The sequence below is a fragment of the Numida meleagris genome, unplaced genomic scaffold, assembly GCF_002078875.1.
Source record: "Numida meleagris isolate 19003 breed g44 Domestic line unplaced genomic scaffold, NumMel1.0 unplaced_Scaffold119, whole genome shotgun sequence".
In the NCBI taxonomy this organism is placed as follows: Eukaryota; Metazoa; Chordata; class Aves; order Galliformes; family Numididae; genus Numida; species Numida meleagris.
The window spans coordinates 728,725-752,279 of NW_018362987.1; the positions used below are offsets into that span (position 1 = coordinate 728,725).

Below are 23,555 nucleotides of genomic sequence, written 5' to 3' on the forward strand. Positions count from 1 at the left end.
TTCCCTTTTCCCCCCTTTCCCTTTTCCCCCCTTTCCCTTTTCCCCCCTTTCCCTTTTCCCTCCCCTTAAGAAAGAATAGAAGAAAAGGCAGCAGTTGTATCAGTTGTATCTAAAGTTCTGAGACTGTGACAAACAAGAATTCAAGATGTCTATCAGCTAGTCCCTGCAAAATATTTCTTTCTTCCACTTCTACTATAGATTAATGTTAAATCTTTATGCCTAAGAATGAGTGGCAGAAAGATTGGCTGTATTTTAAGTCCATTGCTGGTTTTTCTCCTTGTGGAAAATACTGTGAATAGTTGATGCCACTTAAGCCAGATTTTCCTTGATTTCAAAACTATTGGAGAATATTTGGAAAAAAAGAACTAGCGGGTCAAATGTGAAATTTTGTTTCCTGATTGAAGCTGGGATTTCTGAAATTGTTACTGAAATAATGTGTAACTCTTGAGATGAGTGTATGGCAATATGTAGGTAGTAAGTATTTAATACAGAATATTTTAAATACAGAATATTTTTATTCAAAATATACAGTGTATCCTCAGGTGAGATGATAGCATTTGATCTGCCTTTGAGAAATGTGAAGAAATACTTCATTGTTTCTGATGTAGCACTGGAAAAATTTAATAAGAGCACTGCAGAACTTTTGATCAGGAGGTGATCAGAAGGTGATGCTGAATCTTTGGTGAAGAATTACTGGTTTTTTTTAAGTGATATTTTCATCATTTTACCTCCACTAGAGTAGCAGGCTTCTGGCAATGCTCAATAATGAGAGAACTGTGAGGAAAACGAAGTATGAAAAGGCCATGCTGTAATTTTGCACCCCACAGTTTTCACTCTGACAGCATTTTCGTTTCAAATACAAATCAAGTTCTGCAAGAAGTAGTGATTTTTCTTGGTTCAAAAATTGTTGAAACTTTAACATCTATAGGTCATTAAATGTTTTGTCAGCTGAACCTCCTCTGATGTCGGTCCTCACGTGCTTTGACACCACTTGAAAGGAGGTAGGATGTTTCATAGAAGCCCAGACATGTTCCAGGAACTCAGACCCAAAAATGGCCATGAGCAGGGATTGCCATAGTTAGATTTTGCATAGCCAATGTAATTTTGGGGACCTTGCCTGAGTTCCTGGTACAGACCGGCACTTGCCAGAGCTTCATGTAGAGGTATGTTATTTTGGAGGAGAATTCTGCACTATTTTATCATTGCCATCATTGATGTCACCTCAGTCATTCAGAATACTTTTCAGAAAACTGAATTTGTCTTTCAGTTTTCTCTGGTAGTTATGGGGGTATGACACTGCTGCGAGCTATAATGCATTGGGGGCTAGCAGAAGCAGATGGCTGTCGGGGAGGGCCTTCCTCTGCTCTTCAGCCCTTTGTCTTGAGAATGGCAGTCAGGTTTATTGCAAGAACCTTACAGGTGCTATTTTATTGATATTGAAGTTAAAACAGGGAGTTAACTACATCATACTTGAGGTAACAAGTCATAATCTGATTTCCTGTATCTACTTTGATCTTTTACATCTGAAGATCAGAGTTTGGAATTTCGTGTGCTGGGTAGTGGTTTGATTTCTGCTATCATTTATCCATGCATCAGTTTCTGAGGAAGTATTATGGCAGAAAGCCAAGACTCTTGAAAGACTCAGGTCAAAGCTGTCTGCTGCTTTAGTAGGAGGGGCTTGTGTGAACACCTCACTGTTCTGTTTTATGTTCAGGTGTCTTCAGTTCTGGCTTCCCGAAGTATGCAACATTGAGATGAGCATCAAAGGGCGAGAGGGCAGATCACACTAACAGGGTTGCATTGGTAATGATCTCAGCCTGACAGAGCTGGAACAGCTTGCCAGGCTCTTAGGGGCACCAGAAAGCTGCTGTGACATGGTGCTGTCAGCCAGCAGCTCCTGCCTGCCATGCAGTTGGAGCAGGTTGGCTTCAGTTGGTCGCTGCTGGTGGAGCTGCCATGGAATCAGCAGAGGCACTGGTTAATAGCAGGAACTGGAGTGGCTGGTGGTTAGATATTGAGATGGCTCCTGCAGCTAGATGTGATTTACAGGGTATTCCTGCTTCTGTTTGCCAGTATTGTAATTGAATTAGTTACACATAACCATCGCAATGGCAGGCACTTGCCAACAGTTGCTGTTTAGTGGCAGCTTAAGCTAGGATAATTCTCCTCCTTTTCCAAATACAAGATAAAAATAAAAGAAAAAAAAAAGTTGAGCAGGCAGAAATTACCTAGAAAGTATGAAGTTATAGGTGGTTACCACTACAGCTATAAAGGAGATTCAAGAACTGTTTTACAGTTTGGTTAGAAATTTGCTGTGTCTTTACTCCTGAGGTTTTTGGGTTACATCAAGCAAGAGATAAGTAATGTTTAAAGTTTTTCTTTTTTAATGTATTTAACTTTGCAATTGCTTAAAAAGCAAAATAGTTAGAAATGTTGGAATGTTGCCATCACTACCAAGATGTGCCATGCCACAAGATAGGATTAACAGCTGTGTTGAGGCTTCAGTCCTCACCTCTAGGTGATCCCCACCCCAGCAAGACCTGCGGCAGCCTCTTCCAGCAGTTGTCCAGGCCAAGGTATGTAGGGAAGTGCCCCCACCATTCTTCCCACCCATGTACCTGCATTTTCCAGAGGAAACCAGAGGTGTGAGCAGAGCAGTTTCTGCTTAGGCTTTGTCCTGGACCTCAGTGTCCTCCTGCCACTCTGCTGGGCTGCAGATAGAACTCTGCTTCTGCCTTGTTTGGACATTTAATGAATTGTTCCCAGCTACCTTATGCCTTTGTACAGTGTCACTGGCTCATTTTTGAGGAGTGTAATTTATATAAAATGAAGATGACCAGCTTTATTACCCTGTGCAAAACCTACAGCATCGAAATTTTAAAAAATGCAATTAATTCCTCTTTAGTAGTCCTTAACGATTGCAATAGCTGTTAATTTTTAATACAGCTATTTATGTAAATCACTTTTAGATCATTTTTTTCAAATATACCACTGCTGAAAATTTGTATGTTTAACACCAGTTTTTAGATCATTCCCTATTCAGTGGTTTATGCAAAATTTCTCCCCTCCCATCAAAGTACAGTTCATTTCCTCCTGAAAAAATATTTTATTAAGCACCCCGGACTGGGTACTGATGAGTCCACGCAGAACCCAGTATGTAACTCTGGGAGTAAGAAAGACGCTGTGATAGGCCACGCACACACCAAAAAAAAATAAGCATGGAGAGATGAGAACTAATACAGAGTACATGATGTTACACACGAATTGAATTTAGAGACAAATAGGCCAATAAAGTATTGGATAAACACTTCTCTCATCATGAAAACAGTTACATGTGTGACTAAGGCAAATGGTATTGATTGCTTCTCCCAGCTCTGTAAGGTGCAGCAATTTTGCTGGCAGCAATAATCACTTCGTTTAATATATTCATTTGACAATAAAATCCTTTTAGAGTAGGGTAATGTGTTGTCTTGCTCTAGATTTTCAGAAAGATTATATAGATAGTTTAAACAGGAAGCTTGATTTCAGAAAAAAAGCATCAAAAAGTCACTTCTAAGTAGAATTAATTTGGTTAGTGATCTGCCATATGAATTATTCTAATTCCATGAATATTATTTGTTTTTAACGTCAGTGTCCTCTGAAAGCTGATGAGTGCTAATGTCTCTAAGAATAAAAATAAAAGGAATATGTTCAAATGTCACTTTCTAAGTGAGACTCTTCTTTGCATCTTAAAGACCGTGTTTTTATTGCTAATAGCTCAGCAGGAAATGTGGAGCTGTGTTAAATACCATTTCTCCTGTAATGATAGCTGAGGCTGATTTTCGCCTCTCAAGCCTTGGCTTCAGACAGCCACCTTTTCCAGCCTCCTTCTTTCCTCCAGTGCCTGGCAAGGATGCGCTACATGTGGATGAGATCTCTTGAATTGTGGTTCATGTTTTGATGTGAGACCAAAGGGTTTAAGCAAAAACATTTGATCATGACACTCTGTGAATTTCTGGAGGATCATTTGGCCTGGCCTGTGGCATCTCTAAATAATCCTAAAAGCAAGATTACTACATGAGTAGCCTAATGCTAGTTTGTTCAATAAATGCCGACTGACTGCTGTCTCTCTTGTGTTTTAAGCCTGAGAGGTTCCTGGCTGCTCCTGCTTTGCCACTGGTATTTTCATCTAATTCATGACTTTGTCTTCTGAATGAGGACTAGACAGACTGCCTTTAGCCACAAACACAGTGTTTCCAATCTACTTTATGAAAAGAAAACTAAAATCCATGCGATCTTCAGGGAAATCACTAGCAGGAATTCGCTTTTCACCCTAATGATGTGTCATTAGCCTTTTATTTTCAAGCTTTTTATTTTACAGTATTAATCTCTCTGCTTCTGTTTCTCGCAGTACATTTAAATGAGCAGATATTAGAGGTCATAAATCTGATAAAGACAGTGAGGGTTGTTTTTTGTTGTTTTTTTTTCCTAAGTTACTCCTGAGTTTATAGGGTATTTTTGTAATGTTTGCAGAAAAGGAAGCTTGCCAAAATAAATGTCAGTGAATCAAAGTGTCTGGAAGCGGCCAACGTGAGTTTTAACGGAAGTGGCTCCAATACAAAGCTGGCAGAGAGGTCTGATGCTGACAGGAGCTGGTGAAGTCTGAAACGGAGTTATATCCTGAAGGAACCCTGTTTTTACACTGACTGGGTCACATTTTCACTTCAAACCTTTTCTGTGCTGTGCACCCCTCCTTGATAGGCTGGGTGATGTAGCTCCTTTCTTTGTAAATGTGAGAATATTTCAGCACGTGGAGCAGCACAGCTATGTTACGCTACATTTATTTTCTCCCAACTGATGCATAGGGCAACAGAAATTTAGCCACATTCTTTGAAAGCAAATGTTAACCACTTCATACCATTGCATCAAAGCAATTGATAAAAGAATACATTAGATTCCTAGGTATGGACATGTTGCACACACAGAGAGCACTGGGCTAACTTTGTTGCCCAGACACATTTATCCATATTGGAACTCCAGTTCTTTTTTATTGCTGTTCATAACCTCTAGATTTTTTGGTGTTTCCTTTTTCCTCTGATGACAGAGGCTGGGTCACCAGGCTAAGGCCAGTGGGATGAAGTTCAACAAGACCAAGTGCCACGTCCTGCACTTTGGTCACGATAACCCCAGGCAACGCTACAGGCTTGGGGCAGAGTCGCTGGAAAGCTGCACAGAGGAAAAGGATTTGAGGCTGCTTGTCAACAGCGGGCTAAACATGAGCCAGCAGTGTGCCCAGGTGGCCAAGAAGGCCAGTGGCATCCTGACTAGTATCAGAAATAGTGTAGCCAGCAGGAGCAGGGAGTCTCTCTGTACTCAGCTCTGGTGAGGCCGCAGCTCAGTGCTGTGTTCAGTTTTGGACTCCACTACAAGAAGGACATGGAGGCCCTGGAGCGCATCCAGAGAAGGGCAGCAAAGCTGTGAAGGGTCTGGAGCACAGGCCTTATGGGGAACGGTTGATGGATCTGGGATTGTTCAGTCTGGAGAAGAAGAGGCTCAGGGGAGAGCCTCTTCACTGTCTCTTCACTCACCTTATCACTCTCTACAACTCCCTGAAAGGAGGTCATGGCAAGGTGGAGGTTGGCCTCTGCTCCCAAGTAACAGTGACAGGACGAGAGGTGATGGGCTCAAGTTGTGCCAGGGGAGATTCAGGCTGGATATTAGGAAGAATTTATTCTCTGAAAGAGCGATCAGGCACTGGAATGGGCTCCCTAGGGAGACAGTGGAGTCACCATCCCTGGAGGTGTTCAAGAAACGTTTAGATGTTGTACTGAGAGACATGATTTAGGCAGGAAATATTGGTGAGAGGTGGATGGTTGGACTGGATGATCTTGGAGGTCTTTTCCAACTTTAATGATTCTATGATTCTGTGAAGAAGTCTTCACAGTGGCAGGTTCTGTGAGAGTGAGATTTAGCCCTGGGCCCACTGAGACAGCTTTCTGTGTGAAACACAGTTTTCCCTGTACCAATTTTATTTTTGCATGTACACCAGAGATCAACTTCTTTGTGGAGAATGAGCTGCCTTGCTAGCTGCAATCCTTTATTAGTTAAAATGTGATTATGTATCAGAATATTGGTAGGAGTAAGAATCTACTTAGAGGCATATTTGCAGTGCAGCCGCAACACTTGCACATGTGCGTCTGCTGTAACATCTGGCCTCTGGCAGAGATCTGCTTCCCCTGATAAGAATAATATTACACTAACTTAAATCACACAGGTAATTTCCTGCAAAGAATGTGTCTCTAGATAATATGTTGGCTTACCAAACATTTTACTATGGAAGCACTAGTGTTGGCAACGTTTACTCCATCTGAAAAAGTCTCAGCATTCACTCTTTCAGCACATGCAGTGACTTTGTATAGTAGCCAGGCTGTACAGAGCAAAGTCTTTCCTCAGATTAGATTGCCTTCTATTTTTTGGGGTCCATATTGGACTGTAAAGTATACTGGAATATCAAAGCTGGTTTAGTTGGGGTACAGGGAAGAATTTGCTCTGTAGTGCCACACTGTTTCCAAAGCAGAGGAGGAGAGGTTGTGCTGGTCCTAAGGTGATATGAGATTGACCAAACCTAGGGAATGTTGAAAAGTAAACACACCGCATGACTTTTTAAAATGAAATATTAGAAGATTTGAGCCTGAGGATGCTAACAGGGCATGTAAAATGGATGGGCCTGGGCTGTTGTTTTTTTTCCTTCCCAGCTTAGTGCCACTGAGCAGATGGCAAATTCAACTGTTTCCAATCAGCTGCTGGCATTTAAAATAGCTTTCAGAACAAGACCACTTTTGCTGGTAGGAATTTACAGATTGTTTCATATTTTCAGTTCAGAAGCCACATCTGCCGTTGTACTGGTTTAGAGGCATTTTTGCTTTGTGATTTACGGACTGTTAGGCCAGCAAGTTTGTTGTAGTTATTAGTGTTTCCCTCTTTTATTTTACTTCTGCCTTTATTTCTTCACCATTGTGTTCATTCACAGAGTTACCTGCCTCTCACTCTTTTAAACTTGTGGGCCTCAGCCTGATTTTGCTACAGAGAGCCTCAGAAACCTGGGTCCTCGCATCTCCCAGCATCCCCTCCCCAAACTTCTTCCCCTCCTTTGCATCCCTCTTCCCATGGCACTTCTCACTTAAAATTTTCAGCTCATGTATTTTCATCTCTTGTCTTCTAGACACACAGCCTGACTAGGCTCTGGCAATTACATCCAAGTCCTGCAAGTTTCCACACTTGAGCTAACAGGACTTTTCCCTCTCACTCCTTTCAAGTTGAAAAACAACGAAAACCAAGTACCTTCCTGCTTCCTCTCTGTTTTAAGGCAATGGACCAGGATTTTATGTGTAAAATAGCTTTTCGTCAGAAGCAAAGCAGCTGTGCCCATCATCCTGTGGGTCTTGCAACCAGTGAAATTACACAACAGAACTGTTAGGGACCTTGAGATAAATACTTTCAGTGGTAGCTCCCAGAGCAGTGTATTCCAGCTGATACCTGGCTGCATAACGTGCTTTTGTTGGGGAGCAAGGAGCAGCCCAACAGCTGCTCCTTCACCTCTGTGGAGAGAAAGGTAAGGGCTGAAGGCAGCACTGGGTGATGCTGGCCAAGCTCCATTGCTGTGGGCATGCCTGTGCTCAGCTGCAGGAGCACAAGATTTGGCATGGTAACTCCTGTGATTATACATATTTGTCGGTTCTCAGCCACAGCAGAATTTGGGAGACATTTGTATTTCCTGCACATAACAGAAGGAAGATAAACTGCTATGATATTAAGTATTGCTCTTTCTCTTCTTTGACAGTCATAACACAACTCTTGAGGCATCGTATATCTCTTCCTAATGAAGTGTCAAAAATATTTACCTTCAGGACAAATTACAAGAATAGCAAACATCCTTACTTCATATTAAGGAAGTTGGTACATGGATGTCAGTAGCTCACAAGCTCTCTCTGGTGGTCCTGCACAGCTGAACAGTGCTCAGAGTCATCGTTATGTTTGATCTAAGTAGAAATAGTGGTTTAAAAAAAAAAAAAAAAAAAAAGGAGAAATGAAAATAATAAAGTTAGAATATTTGAAATTGGAATCTGATGATTTTTCCAAGTTCCTCGGGCTGTTCTCCACCTGCTTTCCTCATCTGCATGTAGATGGTTTCTGTGTTGGAAATAGCCAGAATTTTAATGATGCTGAGACTGTTTCTCTGGAGTACCACTAAATTCTCCTAATTTCTGAAAATGAACCTGCAGCCTTTCTACCAGCCTTGGGGGCCTGAGCTGCAGGATTCAAACCGCCCCATTGCTTACAATTTTTAAATGTCTGTACTGTAGAAGTTTCATTCACTAAACTCAGCTGCGTTTCTTCATCAGTGTCATGACATGTATTCAGAAAGAACGACTTACTTAGCGTCCGTGCCTGTCATACTGATACCTTAATTTAGGTCCAGATTTGTTTGTCCTTGGTAGCACAAGTGTGAGATATTGAAGGTGAAATTGATTTCTGTTGTTACTGAAACAAACGATTAGAAGTCATGTCCTTCTATTGAGGTAGAATTTGCTAATATGAAAAAAGTGGCAGGCTCATTGCTCAACTGCAGCAATCTAGTACATTCATTTTAGCACTGAAATTGGCTTGTTGCTGGGAGGACACAGTGCCCACCCTGCAGGGCACCTCTGGGAAGCCACCTGCGGGGAAGACACTTTGCTTGCTGGGGAAGGGCCACGAGGAGGCCTCACAGCCATGCTTGCATGCCAGAACAAACTGTTTATGTGCCCGAGGGCTTCTGCTTCCCTAGCTCTGCACTCGAACATGCAAAGCTGAGTGTGGGTAAGCCAGACTTTTTTCGCAAACTGGTATTTTCTGTATTGTTCCTGGCTTTAATGTAAGTGGGGTTGTACAAACTACACTTGCCTGGGGTCGCATGCACGCACACAGTGATCTGTTCAGTGTGAAGCAATGAGGTGGCTGTTTTAAAAGGTTGGCTGCTCTGTGTCCCCATGAAGATATTTCTGAGGGTGGTTTTTGTCTCTTGGGCAGCATGCATGAGGAATTCTGCATTGATTGCACCAAATGTTAATTTGTGCATATTCAGGTTCTCTGGCTGCTACAGAGTTTTTGTGATCTAACCCATAAGTATGTGAGGGATGTAAAGGTCTCTTGAAGCACGTTGACAAAATGGATCTGATTAGCACCAAGATGCAAATCTGAAAGCTGTAAGTGGCAAGAAATTAATTTATTTTCCCCTAAATTAAGTCTGTGATGGTAATTGGTCAGTTCTCTTCCTGCCTTCACCTTGGCTCGCAGGCTTTTCTTTTCTCCTTCTGTCCTGCTGAGGAACAGGAGTAACAGTGCAGTGGGGCAGGGGTTGGTGTCTGGGCGTGGTCACGCCAGCACAGCATGCTGACTGCATGGTGCATCATCTGGTGAACCCTTGAAGAGGGTACGAGTCCGCTATAGTCACTGATGCAGGTGCAGCTGCTGGAGGAATTAATGCAACCAGTTATGCAATTCAGGCATTTGCACACATCGCAAAGGTGTGAGTTGAGCTTGGCACTGGGCCCTGACTTTCTTTTTCTTAGATGAGGCCTGTTTACACCCAGCTGTCAACCCAGTGGTTAGATACAGCCACTTCCTCGGCTTTTTGTGCCTTAAAAAGCACTTTAACACATTTTACATTTGTTCTTCACCTAGCCAAGCCAAATAAAGCTTTGTCATTGTGGAGGAAAACAAAATATTTACCAAAAAATTAAAGGGCCATTGTCAAGTTTTCTCAGTGATGAGAAGCCTGGCAGCCAGTGCCATTGTGGGAGTCCTTGTGTTGGGCAGTTCTACGCCATGCTGGTGTGCTGTGTGAGGTGTGCTCACTGCCTCCAGCTAAACGAGGCCAGGTATTACAGCTTAGCTCTGGATGACTCTCTCTCTCCCATGGAGTCTGAAGGCAGCCAGAGAAGCATGGGAAGTGCAGGCAACTTTCAAGACCTGGGCCAGTGGTACCCCTCTGGCACGGCTGTCTCCTGAAAGCACTGTGCTGTGCTGCAGGGACTTGCATCCTCACTGACACCCCCGGAAAACTAGCTAGAAATAAAGACAAAATAGGAGTTGGTAACAATTTACACCTTACAGATTTTGTTCACTGAAGGTGAGAAAACAATTAATGATGATTAATGGCTGTCTATCTAAGGCGTAATGACCTTGCACAGATGATGCTTTTCAGACAGACCGTGGCATATCATGGTAAACAAGGTCTTAACACTGATATAAACCCTGGCTGGATTTTGATTGTCTTTATTTTTAAGTCATGAGGAATTATGCATTATACAGAAAGACTTGCACCTTTCCTGATGGTGAGGGTGTTTTTTCTCCAGTGCTCGCTGAGGCCGCAGACTTAAGATGCCGTGCCAATGCTTTGATAAAAGCCTGCTAATAGATGCTGAGGAGGCATTCAAAAGCATTCTAAGGGTCCTCAGAAACACTTTTGTCTGAATACAGGTACTGCCTTTTGGAGTGGAGCAATGGAGTAGGTGTGGAGCCAGAGCAGGGCTCCACGGGGCTGTTAGGCACAAGGTCGAGGTTAGAACAGCTCCAGGGGCAGCTTCATTGATGCCAGTGCTGTGTCCTACTTCCTCAGCAGCTCACTGGTGGGAGAGCGCTTTGTGTCCTGCACTGTGGCCATCAGGTCTGTTGTTGCAGCATTACTGGAAGACTTAAAAAAAAAAAAAAAAAAAAAAAAAAAAAAAAAAAAACAGATAAAAGTGCTCGAAAAATATGTTCTCAATCCATGAGAATGAAGAATGTCTCTAAAAAGAGGGACAACATTCTTGTCTTTCTGGGTGCGTTGCTCATTTTCTCTTTTGAATTTAATATGTGCTAACAAGAACTTGGCAGTGGCTGTTTCTCAGGATTATAATGTTCTTACCTCTTCAGTCTGATGCAGACCTGGAAAGTCCTTTTATTTTATTTTTATTCTAACAGTTTGATGCTAAGACAGGAGAAAGAAATTGCTGGAAAAGCAAAACTGTATGCAGCAAAGTTAAATGAACCATTTACAGTAATAGCAATATCTGCTCTCTGGAATCTAATGTTTTAAACGTCAGTGGGAAAGATCTTTGTGCAACTTTATTTAAAGGACAAGGTTAATGATTCTTTGTGTGAATATTTATTTTATTTGCCTGTGCTTGTTTTTATTTTTTCCCTATTAGGCTGACGATAAAGACACTGGGAATTACAGTGCCATGCAATACAGGCTCATCATTCCTCCAATCAAGGATGGTAAAGAAGGTTTTGTGATTGAAGCTTACACAGGGCTAATAAAAACTGCTATGCTGTTCAAAAATATGAGAAGATCCTATTTCAAGTTTCAGGTCATTGCAACTGACAATTACGGAAAAGGTCTGAGCAGCAAAGCAGACGTACTTGTAAGTATGAGCCAGGCGTTATCTTGTTGGAATGATTACTGAGTAAATTTGAGCACTACATTAGGCTTAATTCTAAGCAGACCTACAGGAAGGCCATAAACAGTGTACTTGACCTTTAGAAGTCACCAAAATAAAACTCTTTTTTAAATCAGAAGCTTTTATGCCTGTCTGAAATGTCTTTACATTTCAGGATGGAGGTACTGATCTCAGTTACCACACTAGACTTGATGTTTGGTATTTTATTTGTTCAATGTACAATTTTTAATGATTCAGTTTAAATTCTAGATGTTTATGTTAAGTGTGGATTAAGTTATGTTCTGGGTGTTCTGGACCCAGATGGCAGAAAATAAACAAAGTGATTGTGCATTCTAAGTATAAGGCAGGTCAAATACCCACCTGTTTACAAATCTGCTCTACCTATTCTCTAAGGCAGCAAGGTGCACTGAGCTCCCATTCAGAATATGTGAAGCAGGGCTAGTATGTCTTAAAACCTCAATAAATAAACCAAGCTAAAAGCTTACTAACTTGGTCTGTGTTCTTTGTTAAGGTCGCTACACAGCTTCTGGGTCACAGTTAGATATCTGTCTGGCATGCAGTGCAGGCATAGAGCTGAGCAAACTGGCTCTGAGAGCTAGAAGACAGATGACTTGCTCATCTCTGGAAGAGAGATGCAAGAAATAACTTAGGGCTAAAACTATACTTGAAGCTTTCAGGGAAAGCTACAGTTGAAAAATGGCATCAGCTTTAGCCCTGACTTCCTTTTTTGTGCTGAGTAAAGGACGTTGACTTAGTCCAGTCACAGGAACCATCAGAGCTTAGTTTCTTCAAAGCCCGTGTAACTTGATGGATTGGATTAATATTAGTCTAATGTCGTAGGGATGAAGTACATTATCTAATTCATGGGAACACTACCAAATGATACAGATGATAGCCATAATACTTGGTGTATTGAGTTATTAGTAATTGAGCAAATAGATATAATGTATGATGTCCTCATGCTTGGCCTCTTAAAATGGCAGGGCATTCTCAGTGTGTGTGGGAAAACTAGATTAAAATATAGCCAGAAGGTAATGACATTAAAATCAGGAAGTGACGTTTGTCTCATTAATTTTTAGAGGTGTATTTAGATTGTCTTAGTGAATGATGGGCAGTGCATAGTGTTCTTGAGCAGTTACAGATTGACACTATTCTAACATGAAAGTTTAGGTTTGTACTGAGCATGATCCATACACAAAGATCTCTTCTACCCAGACTAAGCTGTTCTGGTCTTTGTAGTTAGAGTAGAATTTGTCCCACTGTCCAGAGACACTGTGTAATGTCAGGAGTTCAGACTGGAAGGTGCTACTGCTTTCAGTATGAGTTAAAGGAGTGTCTGTTGATGAGGGAAATTAAATCAATTGCTTACATGCAAAAGAGCTAAGATGTGCGGGAAGAAGTTAGGATTGTGCTGGGAGCAATATAGAGACAAGAGGAGGAGCAACACCAAAGAGACAACACAGTGAAGAACAGGGCAGAGACAGGTATTCTCCAGAGTCAGGGCCAAGACAGTGCCTCCATGTGCTGACACTGCTCTGTGAGCAGCATAAACCACCAAATGCACTGGAAAAATGTCTTTGTGCTATAGGGGCTGTGCCACATAGAGGCTACCAGTCTGTTCTGCTTGCTGAGACTGGCAAGGTGGATAAAGTTAGACATCTCAGTCTACAGTTTGGGTCCACGTGATGGAGTTTTCCTTTATAGCTTCAAGATGAAAGGAAGAAATAGGAAATTACACTTCATTATGAGTTTGCTGCAAGTGAGCACTTAAAGTCAGTAAGGTTGGATTGTGAATATTTACTATGGTATCATCTTTAATCGAAGGACTGTTAGAATTTGTAGGGTGTCACAGGACCCCTTCCTCATTCAGCACTCAGCATCAATTACCCCCAGAAGTCAGGTAGCGCCCCAGTGCTTGGCCTTAAAATAAATGGGAAGGTGCCTAATGAATTAAAAAGGAGATCAAAGGGAGAACGCTTACAGGCTTGATGCCTTTCTGGCTTCTGCCACAAAATTCCAGTTTGTTCTGCTACCAATTTAACGTATTCTGAAATTTTCCTAGTTCTCAGCCATGTGTTCTTCAGATACTCATAGATAGGAGGCTTCTGAACATGCTGAGTGCCAGCCCATTAAGCTGGTGGCTGCTGTTTAGCAGCGCAGGACCAGATTTTTTGCTTAGATTATGGAATAGCAAAAGCTTTCCAAGGAACGGTGGTTTGGATGATCCCAGGTAACTGTCTCCCCAGCACAGAGCAGTGAAGGTGGTGCCTCAGGAAGGGCTTTTGCTGTTACTTTCCACCTCTGCTCTGAGCATGTTTCCGCACCTCAAGTGGAAGTGAAGGGAACAGTTTCCTCTCACAGTTTATCTCAGAACAGTGTTAGTTAAATCCTACATAGTTCCCCTGCTTAATGATGTTTTTATAATTGAAAAAAATGAAAATCTTTACAAGTGCATGTAGTATACAAGTTAGTGCTGCTATGGTTTTTGTTCCACACCATTGGTTTGCTATAGCTTGTCACAAATCTGTTTCCCTTCATATTTGAGTAAATGAACAGTAAATCATAATTGTGGTTCCCTGAGTTTATTTCAAGAGATGTTTTACATTCATGCAGTACTCAGTAAATAAGTGTAGCCATTGCTTGAATTGTGTAATATAGTAAGGTATATTAAACTGTTCATTGCTTTAGAGTTCCTTTTAATGGTGATAGTCTAAAATTTATTTTGAGCTCATTATAATTCTGTGTTTCTCACACAGAAGTCTGTACTGCTGATCAGTGCATCTGACGACATTTCAAGAACATTTAAATATTTAAAGTTGAATTAAGCTTTAAAGCTGAAATTGCTGTTTGATCTGAGAGTATATTCCAGCTTCTCTGCTGAAGTGCTTGCAGGGCTCACGCTCCTCTTTTGAAAAGTGCACAAGTTGTTCTTTCTGTTAGAATGGAATATCTCTGATTTTTAAATTTATCTAGTTTAACATTGTCCTACTTACTTTTCCAAATTTAGCTCTGGAATCCTCTATAGACAGGTGGTGCACAGGGTATGATGTTTGCTGTCGTCAGCAAGCTAGTCCTGCTTGTGAAGAGAGAGCTATTACGGGAGGCAACAAACATTTTAGAAGGAGGAAACCAGCATGCATTTCACCAGAAGGCAGCCTTTGCCTGGGATCATGCTAAACATAGCTCAAAGAAACTAGACTGCGAGATGTGGAGCAGTTTGCCAGCTCTGCTGAACATGTTACGTGCTTGTAGGCCTTTCTGCACGCTCACACTCCAATCTCCCATTGAGAAACAGAGGAGTTGTATGCCTTTGTGGTGGAAAATGCTGAGCTGAGAGGTTTTACCCCATACAGAGAGAGAAGTTAGAGGAATTTGAGATAAAAGAAACACTTGCATTGATGGCTTCATTCAAAATAGATCAACAATTTAATTTTCTAACAAAGTATAATTTGATCTAATTGAATTCATCTGGTATTAGCACTTACCTTGGTGCAAACTGCATGTTTCCAAAGTTGGATTTTCCTGTCACATCATCAGAAATGCTAAAATGCTAATAAGTGTTTCTGAATGTGGCCTGTGGGAGATTCATGATCCTGTAAGTAAACACTAAATTACTACTTCCTTCCAAAAAGCTGCATACAATTCTTATGTGGGTCTGCAGTTCCAGTTCCAGTTAAATATTTGCCTGCGGTTTATTGGTTCTGGCTGCCAAGCAAAGCGGGATTTCCCAGCTCTCTTACTCTGCAATTAAATGAGAAGTTGGTACATCAGGGCATGGCTGTGAAGGCAGGAAAGCAATTATTCCATTCTGTTTGTACAGAGAGGATGTTACACATGGAAGTGCCAATTGAATTTCACTCTTTTGTTTCCAGGTCTCTGTGGTCAATCAGTTGGATATGCAAGTCATCGTCTCTAATGTTCCTCCCACCCTTGTGGAACAAAACAAAGATCAACTCATAGGGTAATCAATTTACTTACTCTACAAATATCAGACAACTCACTGGTTTTGTGTTTAGATTCAGCCAGCAGTGCTTTCTTTGTGCCACAATCTACTTTTTGCCAAAAGACTAGGAAATAAGCAATTGTTTTGATGTGGAGCATAGTTGGCTAGGTGCTGGCACTGGCCCCCCAAACCCACAATTTGCTCCTCATCTTGAGGGAGGCAGAGGTACAGCACTTCTTTCTTTGTATGCCTGCCTGCTTTGCAGGCTCAAACTAGGTTCAGAGCTGTCGCTCAGAGCACAGTGGAGCCTCCAAACACCGATGACAGAACATACACTGGTCAAAATCCAAGATGTAAAATGGATAAAGTGTGACTCCAGGAGGCTGAGGCAATGTGTCCACTGAGGGGTGATATGGCTTCAAATATGGCTTTATTTGGGTGACGTAAGGGAAAGCGGAGTTTAGAAAATGTATTCTGGTAGAACTAATACCACTAACATTACAGAAAAGTAATAAAGAAAACTCAGTAACAGGGAGTTATTATTGAGCTCTGTCAGGCATAACATGCTGGGGGAGAAGAGGGCAGGTCATTGGAAACATCAGTGCCTCACAGTACAGGTGTGGTATTTTTATCATACTCAGAAGCTAACAATAAAGCTTTTGGTAAAGTATGTTTGAATAGCACTCATACATCTCAGCAGGAGCTTCCAGGAGCCAGGTTTTCACTTCTACTGTCCTTTACAAAGGCAAGTCATTTTCTCTAATTTTATGTCATTAGGCATATAATGATGAACTAGACAGTATAGGAAAGAAAGTGCTACAGGTGATTACAAATATATTGGCACTTCTCTGAGTTCAGTCAGTGATTAATGTTATTTCTTAGATTTATTCGGATCTGTTCCATTGTGACTACTGTCATACCTTTCCAACTCCATAGAAATTGAAATACCTTCAGGTTGATGATAGAATCGCTCACTGAAAAAGAAATGTGTTGTCTAAATGGCTTATGTCTTCATTGGGCTAGGAAAAAATAATCCACGGATTCACTTCTGGATGTTTAGGACAAGTTCCCTCTTTCTCTCAGTTTTCTCTCTGATTGATTCTAACATCGGAAGCACTTGTTAAGTTGCTCAGGCAATAGTCTGTGCTTACAGGGACTCCATTTCCTGGAGCTATGAATGGTAGACAAGTCTGCTTGCTTAACACTAAGATCTTGCTTTCAGAAAGCGTCAAGTGTTGGTGTTAACTGGAGAGATGAAGAACAGCATATCTTTTCTTGACAGTAACATGAAAAGTTGTCCTCTGCTTTCCTAAGCCTTCAAGGTCACCATAGAATGCATTGCTATGCACAAATTTCTTTTGTAGCCTTCCTGGGCTTCTGTTTTGTTGAGTGCAAAGGGCAAACATGTTCAGTCCTGTGGGTTTCTACACAACATAGCATAAATCTTTCAACATTAATTCGGATTTAGGCTGCGTTTGAGGGCCTCCCAGTTTCTGGATTGTCATGCAGCCAAAGGAAGAGCCAGCAAACAGTACCTTTCCAGAGGGCAGTTTGAAGATGGGGTAACACAAGCCTGGCGTGAAGGAAGAGTGTTAACCGCATGACATATGTTGGGGGACTGAGACCATGAACGCTGAAACAGGCAGCACAGCAAGAGCAGCCAGAGCAAATATCTTCTCACTCCTTCTTCATCCCTGCAAAAATCTCCTTTTGTAACCACTGGAACAGCTTGTTTCCAGCTCACAGCAGGTCTCAGCAGTGTTCAGAGTCTTAACAATAAATTGTGCTGTAGCCACCCCCTCAATGCTTTCCTCCTGGGCTCAGTGGCTGGCAAAGTCTGCCACAGTCTTGGAAAACAGCCTAGAGCAATGCTCCTCAGTCTGTGCTCCAGTAATTCCTTTCCTGCCCGATTAGAAATCTTCCAGAACTGTTTCTTGCTTTTCTTAGTCCTTGTGCATGGAAGTCTCTGACAGATGTGTAAATACTTCACGGTGAGTGAAGCTTTTGAGTGAGAATAAACATGAAATTTGTGAAGCCAGCTTTTGAATGCTTAAAATTAGCTTGGGAATGCTTTACATCTGCAAACACCATGAGGCCAGAAAATGAAAATGGTGTAAGAATTTCACTTCTAAAGGTATGTTTTTAAATACAACCTTTGCTAGAAGAAGTTATATAAGCATTGTTTAAGAAGTGCTATCTTTTTTTTTTGAAAGTACTTGTAGAGATGGAAAGTTTCAAATGTTCTTCTGCATATATGTACCTGTCTCTTTCACATAGAAACCTATTTATTTCAATGTCATGTTTAAATTTCTTGGATCTTCTCCCTCATGTTTTTAAGAATGTTTCCTTGGTATTATTGCAAAGGCTATAACTATTTAAGCAGAATATAAAAGTAAAATAATAGGAATTTATAATGTTCTGGTGCACTATATGGAATCACAGGAGAGGGAAAACAAATAAGTTAGAGACTTTCTCAGGCTAAAATGTTTTTGTCTGAAGTGCTTTCTGAGCTAGCTCAGATTGTTTTAGTTTCAGCTGGGAAAGAATTGTTTTCTTCAGAGTGCCTGGTATGATGCAGTGTTTTCGTTCTAGGACATAAACAGTGCTGATAACACACTGATGTTTATAGCTGCTGCTAAGCAGTGCTGCACAGAGCCAAGGCCATTCACAGCAAAGGGTCCAGGGAGCTGGGAGGGAACAGAATGAGGACAGCTGACTTAAAGTGGCCTAAGGGATATTCCGTACCATATGACATCACGCAGAAGTTTTTATGAAGGGGGTGGGAGTTCATCTCTCCCTATTCTACTGTTCAGAGACTAGTTGGGCATCGGTCATCAGGTGGTGAGCAATTGCTTGGGTATCATTTGTTATATATATTCACATACATATATTTGTCATAACTATTATTCTTTTCCTTTTCTCTGTCTTAGTAAATAGTTTTATCTCAACCCATGAATTCTTCTTTGTTTTTTCCAGTTCTCTCCCCCACCCTGCTGGGCTGGGGGCAGTGAGTGAACGGCTGTGAGGTGCTGAGCCACCTGCCCAATTAAACCACAGCAAGTCAGTTTGGTGCCTAACACAGAGCTCGAAGGGTTGTAATAACAGCAGATCTGACCTGACCATGTTAACACAGGGTGCTGTGGTAGTTTGATAATTGCTGGTCACAATGTTAATTTTTTCCCTATTTATGGAGCTCTCTCTGAGAGTCTTCTCATGGAACTATATTGTGTAGCACCTTGCTTACTGCTTATTTTCCCTGCTGTGTTGTTTGTCATCTCTGGGATTGGATTAATGTTTTTATTTTGCTATGCTGTGTGGCCTTGGCTTGTATCGTGATAAAATTGTCAGCCAAGAAACTGATGGTTTGTATGTATTCAGCATTGCAATCATCTTTGGGCTTTGGAACCCATATTGTTGATACTATCAGTAATTTCATACTTTGCTTTGTCTCCTCAGGGAGCCTGACTATGGAGGAGATAGCCAGCAGTTCCTCAGCATCCCTTTCACTTTTCCTTCTTCCCATAGAGCTCAAGAGTAACTCTTGAGAATTTTGAATATCTGTGGGATGTTCAAACCAACATATTCCTATTGCTATGTGTCATGAATGTGTTTCAGGTTATGTTTAAGATTAAATAATTATTTAAGAATATCACCCAGAGCTTTGCCCTGATGTAGGATAGTTCTGAGTGGCAGAGGGTGTGGGATGGTATGGGCAAGTGCCTAGAGTGGTGGGCACTCCCAAGGGTTTGGAACTTTAGCTCTAAACAGCTGGATGATCCTGAAAATCTAGTAGAATATTGGAAAAGGTCTGCCATCACTCTGGCAATACCAAAGAGGCACAAATCACTGCAGTGTGCTGGGTCCTGGCCCATGCCTACTGAACTCTATTCAACACTGTTCAGCATCCTCAAGTGGAAGAGAATACTTCTGGATCTAACAACAATGCAGTGGTCCCTCCAACTGTGAAAGACCCTGCAGCAGCTCCAATTCCTGCAGCAGGTCCTGGGGCTGCTCCAAGCATTGTGACAGACTCTGCTGTTGCTCTGACCTTTTTGACAGACCCTGAGGTTACTCTAACCCTTCTGAAAGGCCCTGCAGGTGCCACGACTCTCACAACCAGTCCTGTGGCTACTCCAAACCCTGTGACAAGCCCCACAGTTCAACCAGAGAACCAACCAGTGCCGGTATCTGTTGCTCCTGTAAGTAAGACAAAAAATGTCTATGAAAGTCAGAAGGTTTTGCGAAGAGAGAAGCTTATTAGTTTGGAGAAGAAGGTGGAGTGGGGCCATCACAAAAGCAGGAAAAAGAGGAAGAGACAGAAACCACTCGACTCCTAACATTGACTGAGCTGCAAGATTTGTGAAAAGATTACGGCCATTGGCCAAGTGAGCATGTTGCCACCCGGCTGCTTCAGAGCTGAGTTGGTGGAGCCAATAGCCTGGACATAGTAGTCAGTGAAGCAAAGCAGCTGGGATCTCTTTCTAGTGCAAGTGGCATTGACAAAACAATTGGAAAAGGGACACAGTCTTTCACACTATGGTGGCGGCTCTTGTCAGCCTTGAGGGAAAGATATCCCTTCAAGGAGAATTCGGTATTTAACCCAGGCAAATGGACCACCATGGAGAAAGGTATCCAGTACTTGAGGGAACTAGCTGTGGTAGGAATGATGCATGGAATGAACTTGGACAATGATACCAACTCCCAGGATCCAGATAACATGATATAGACGCGACTGATGTGGCAGAGAGTTGTACGGAATGCATTATCACTGTATGCCAGCACCCTAGTAGGAAGGAACTGGAAAGATGACAGAAGTCCAACAGCACATGAAGTGTCTATCCTACTTTGACAATATAAAGATAGTATCTCTTCCTCCCTACAGGCCTGTGTCTTGGCTATGGAGAAATTGTCCCAGGAGGGCCAGCAATTCAAAGGCAATATATCTTGTTCCCCACCTGTAAAAACCAACATGTCAGCTATTAGAAGTAGGTGTTCCTCTGCTTTAGAGAGAGAATATAGTGGGTACACACCATGTACCATTCTGTGGTTTTACCTGTGTGATCATGCAGAAGGATATGAGGAAGTGGGATGGAAAACCCACCTTGGCCCTACAGGCACAGGTACATGAGTTGCAACGGAAACCAATCACAAGAGAGGGTCCTTCCAGGAAAAGGACGGCTCCAGTTTTCAGCAGGCAGTTCTCCATACAGAGAAAATGGTCTAATCTTATCTCCGAGTTTGACAATGAGCCTTTTGGTTCTCATACACTAGAGAAGAGTTAAACCACAACACAGATGGTGCGTTAATTTATGAAATGAGAACATTCAGTATAATTCATTAGCATAAAAAAGACCATCATTAGCAAAATTGGCCATGCCAGAGGTTATTCAGCTCTTTTGTGTCACTTTTTATGCCAGCGGAGTGCTGTTAAATATTAAGCTTTGAGAATATACCATTAACCACCAATTGCAATACACTGAGGATTTGATATGTTAGAAAAGCATATCGTTGATCATTTTTGAAATTATAGTGACTTCCCCCCCTCCCCACCCAGAAAAAAAAAATGCTGATTTAAACAACTTTGGAGAGCAAGTTACATCAGATTCTCCCCAGCCGCCTGTAACATTCACTAGAGAGTGGTTACAAGCTATTAGGAAATACATAATTCAGAATGCTCGCACTGGAAAGGCTTACTCAGCATAGCCTTAGAAGTATGTTGGTTAATGGTCCAAAAAATACACCATAGAAGAAAAGATTTAAAACATCACTCTCTACTTGGCATAGGAATTTGCACTTTTTGAGAGGTAAAACGGGTATGTCTTCAGGTGACATTTCTGATGGTGTCGTAATTCCTTGCAGTAATTCAATAAGCACCTCAGTTTTCCACCAGCTGCTTTAATTTCATCAACAAGCTTTCTATATCCTGTGGACTACACGTCAGCATCAGATTTGCCATTTCTTTCTCCCACTTCAACTATGACAGTTCAGGTAGGTCCATTTGTGTCTGCTGTAGGTGACAGAAAATGGTGCAAGGCTTAGTAGAAAATTCATGTGCATGTTGTTCTCCTTCAGGATTCTGAGTGAAGGCAGACAGCAGTAACTAAGGGCACATTTATTTACGGATAGCAGTGTTGCTGTGCAAGCTTACTTGTTGGGCAAGCAACAGCTTTTCAACTAGAACAAAAACTTTGCTGTCAGATGATGTAGGTTTTTGGTTTTCACATGACTGCAACCTACAGCTCTAGCTAAGGTCAGCTGTGCTGCATGACTGAGAGAGACAGCTGTTTCACTCATCCAATAGGTGTTAGAAATGTCATGTGCATTAACTTCCTTTGCATGCACAATCCATATGGAGGATGACCTTGAAGTGCAATAATGGGGTAGCTCACTGAGGTCTTCAATGAAATTCTCCATAGATACTTGTCTCAAAAGGCTGCTTTAAGCCCTACGAAATGAAATAATATTGCTTGGGGAACTTTCTTTTCCCATGAATTCAGTAGGGCGAAAAGTGAGCGCGGAATGAAAGGAGGTTACTTTCCAACCATATGAAGAAAATCTCCAGTATTGTAGTTTAGGAGTCACTGAGAAAAGAGTCTGATGGAATCACCTTATTATGAGAAGTGCATAGGTACAACAGTAGCTAATTGGTTTAACAATTATATGATAACTATATCTAAACATTAAACCCTTGACATTGCCATTGCAAAAATAGCAAATAATGAAATCAGAGAGATATTTGCCTCCAGCTGACCACATTGTGTTTCATATCCACACTAAATTTGACTGCTTGTAGAATGACACCATGTAGCTGTTGCTGTGTATGGTGTTTAACAGAGACCAGTCCTTTTCTTAGGTGATCTTTGTTTTTGCTATGATCAGGATGATTAATTAATAAGGCCGTGTTTAGTAAGTTAGATGATAAAGACTGAGGCTTATTCAACTTCAACTTTTCCACGTGGTACTGTCAGCTGGGAAACACCAGTTAAACAATCTCCTTCTTCCTCCTCCTCTCAAAAATATCAGCTGTTCTTTTAATGCATTTTCTCTGAAGCACTGTAATGCAGTGCATGACTTCACAGATGATGCTGTAAACTTCCACTTTATTTTGAAATTGCATGCTATAGCAGTAAAAAATCTTTTATGCTGGGATATGAAGATAGGTCCTTGGGGTCAAATTGAGGATGTCTGTCTTACTGTTTGGGTGAGTGTAGCGTAATGTTCCCTCTGCGACTGGGGAAGGTGATACTGAAACAAAACACTGGAGCTTGTGTAGGGTTTTTGGAGGACAGGATTATGCATGATGAGCACAAAGGAAGAAAAAACCTGAAGTAATACATAAGAAAGTAAATTTCCTTTATGTTGAGTAATAATTCAGTATGCTTTTATAGGATTAGGGTAACTAGGTATAAAGACATTATCTCGTGGTTGTTCTCTAAAAAATTTAATGTTGGTAGATGCAGAGTAAATTGTCTCTATGGTGCCCCTTCCTGCCTAGGTACATGCTTTGTATCTAATTTGTATTGTGTCTGATAGAATAGTATAAATAATTTTTGTCAAAAGATTTTTGCAAAGGAGCATTCTCAGGCTTGAAATAAACCACATTCCCACCTTTTTTATTCTGCATAACAGCACAAGATGGCTGCTCTCTGCAGTTTGGATTTGTATTGCTAAGAAATTGTGGGGAGCCAGAATTTTCAGTGGAGGAGTCAGAAGTTACACAGAGTACTTGGTCTTCAGCACTTAGAGCTCGGAGTCCACAGTGTCTGTTAGATCAGAGTCCTGAATAAAACTCTTTTTTTATTTAAATAAACACAGCAGACTATCATTGCCAGAGAACTGAAATACTTTTTTTTCCATGGAATTTTCTGCTAAGGAAATTGTGCACACGTTAAATTAAAGTAATGGCAAGAGTCTAAAACAGCCTTCAGACTGAGTTGTTTTTTCAGTTTGTGAATAGCTTCAGAGTACATGTGTACAGCCAAGCAGTTCATCTTACGGATGTAAAACCACTGGACTGTCACAGTGCTTTCAGGCTCTGTCGTGCATCTTCTCTGCCAGTGACAATGGAAGGTCTTTAAAACTGGATGCTGACTTACCAAGTCTTGAGCAAGGACTGTAAGTCTTCTAGAGCTGCTGTTGCCACTGGGCTC

At 41.5% G+C, this 23,555-nt stretch overlaps 1 protein-coding gene across 24 annotated transcripts in view; it reads left to right on the plus strand.

Annotated features, from left to right (window-relative positions):
- PCDH15 (protocadherin related 15) overlaps nt 1–23,555 on the plus strand; it is a 736,955-nt gene that overhangs the window by 677,813 nt on the left and 35,587 nt on the right. For all 24 annotated transcript variants that reach the window (XM_021381881.1, XM_021381890.1, XM_021381879.1 and 21 more), the window contains 2 exons: nt 11,211–11,426; nt 15,335–15,423. In XM_021381881.1, coding sequence (XP_021237556.1) covers nt 11,211–11,426; nt 15,335–15,423 — 305 coding nt within the window. The remainder of the gene's footprint in view (nt 1–11,210; nt 11,427–15,334; nt 15,424–23,555) is intronic.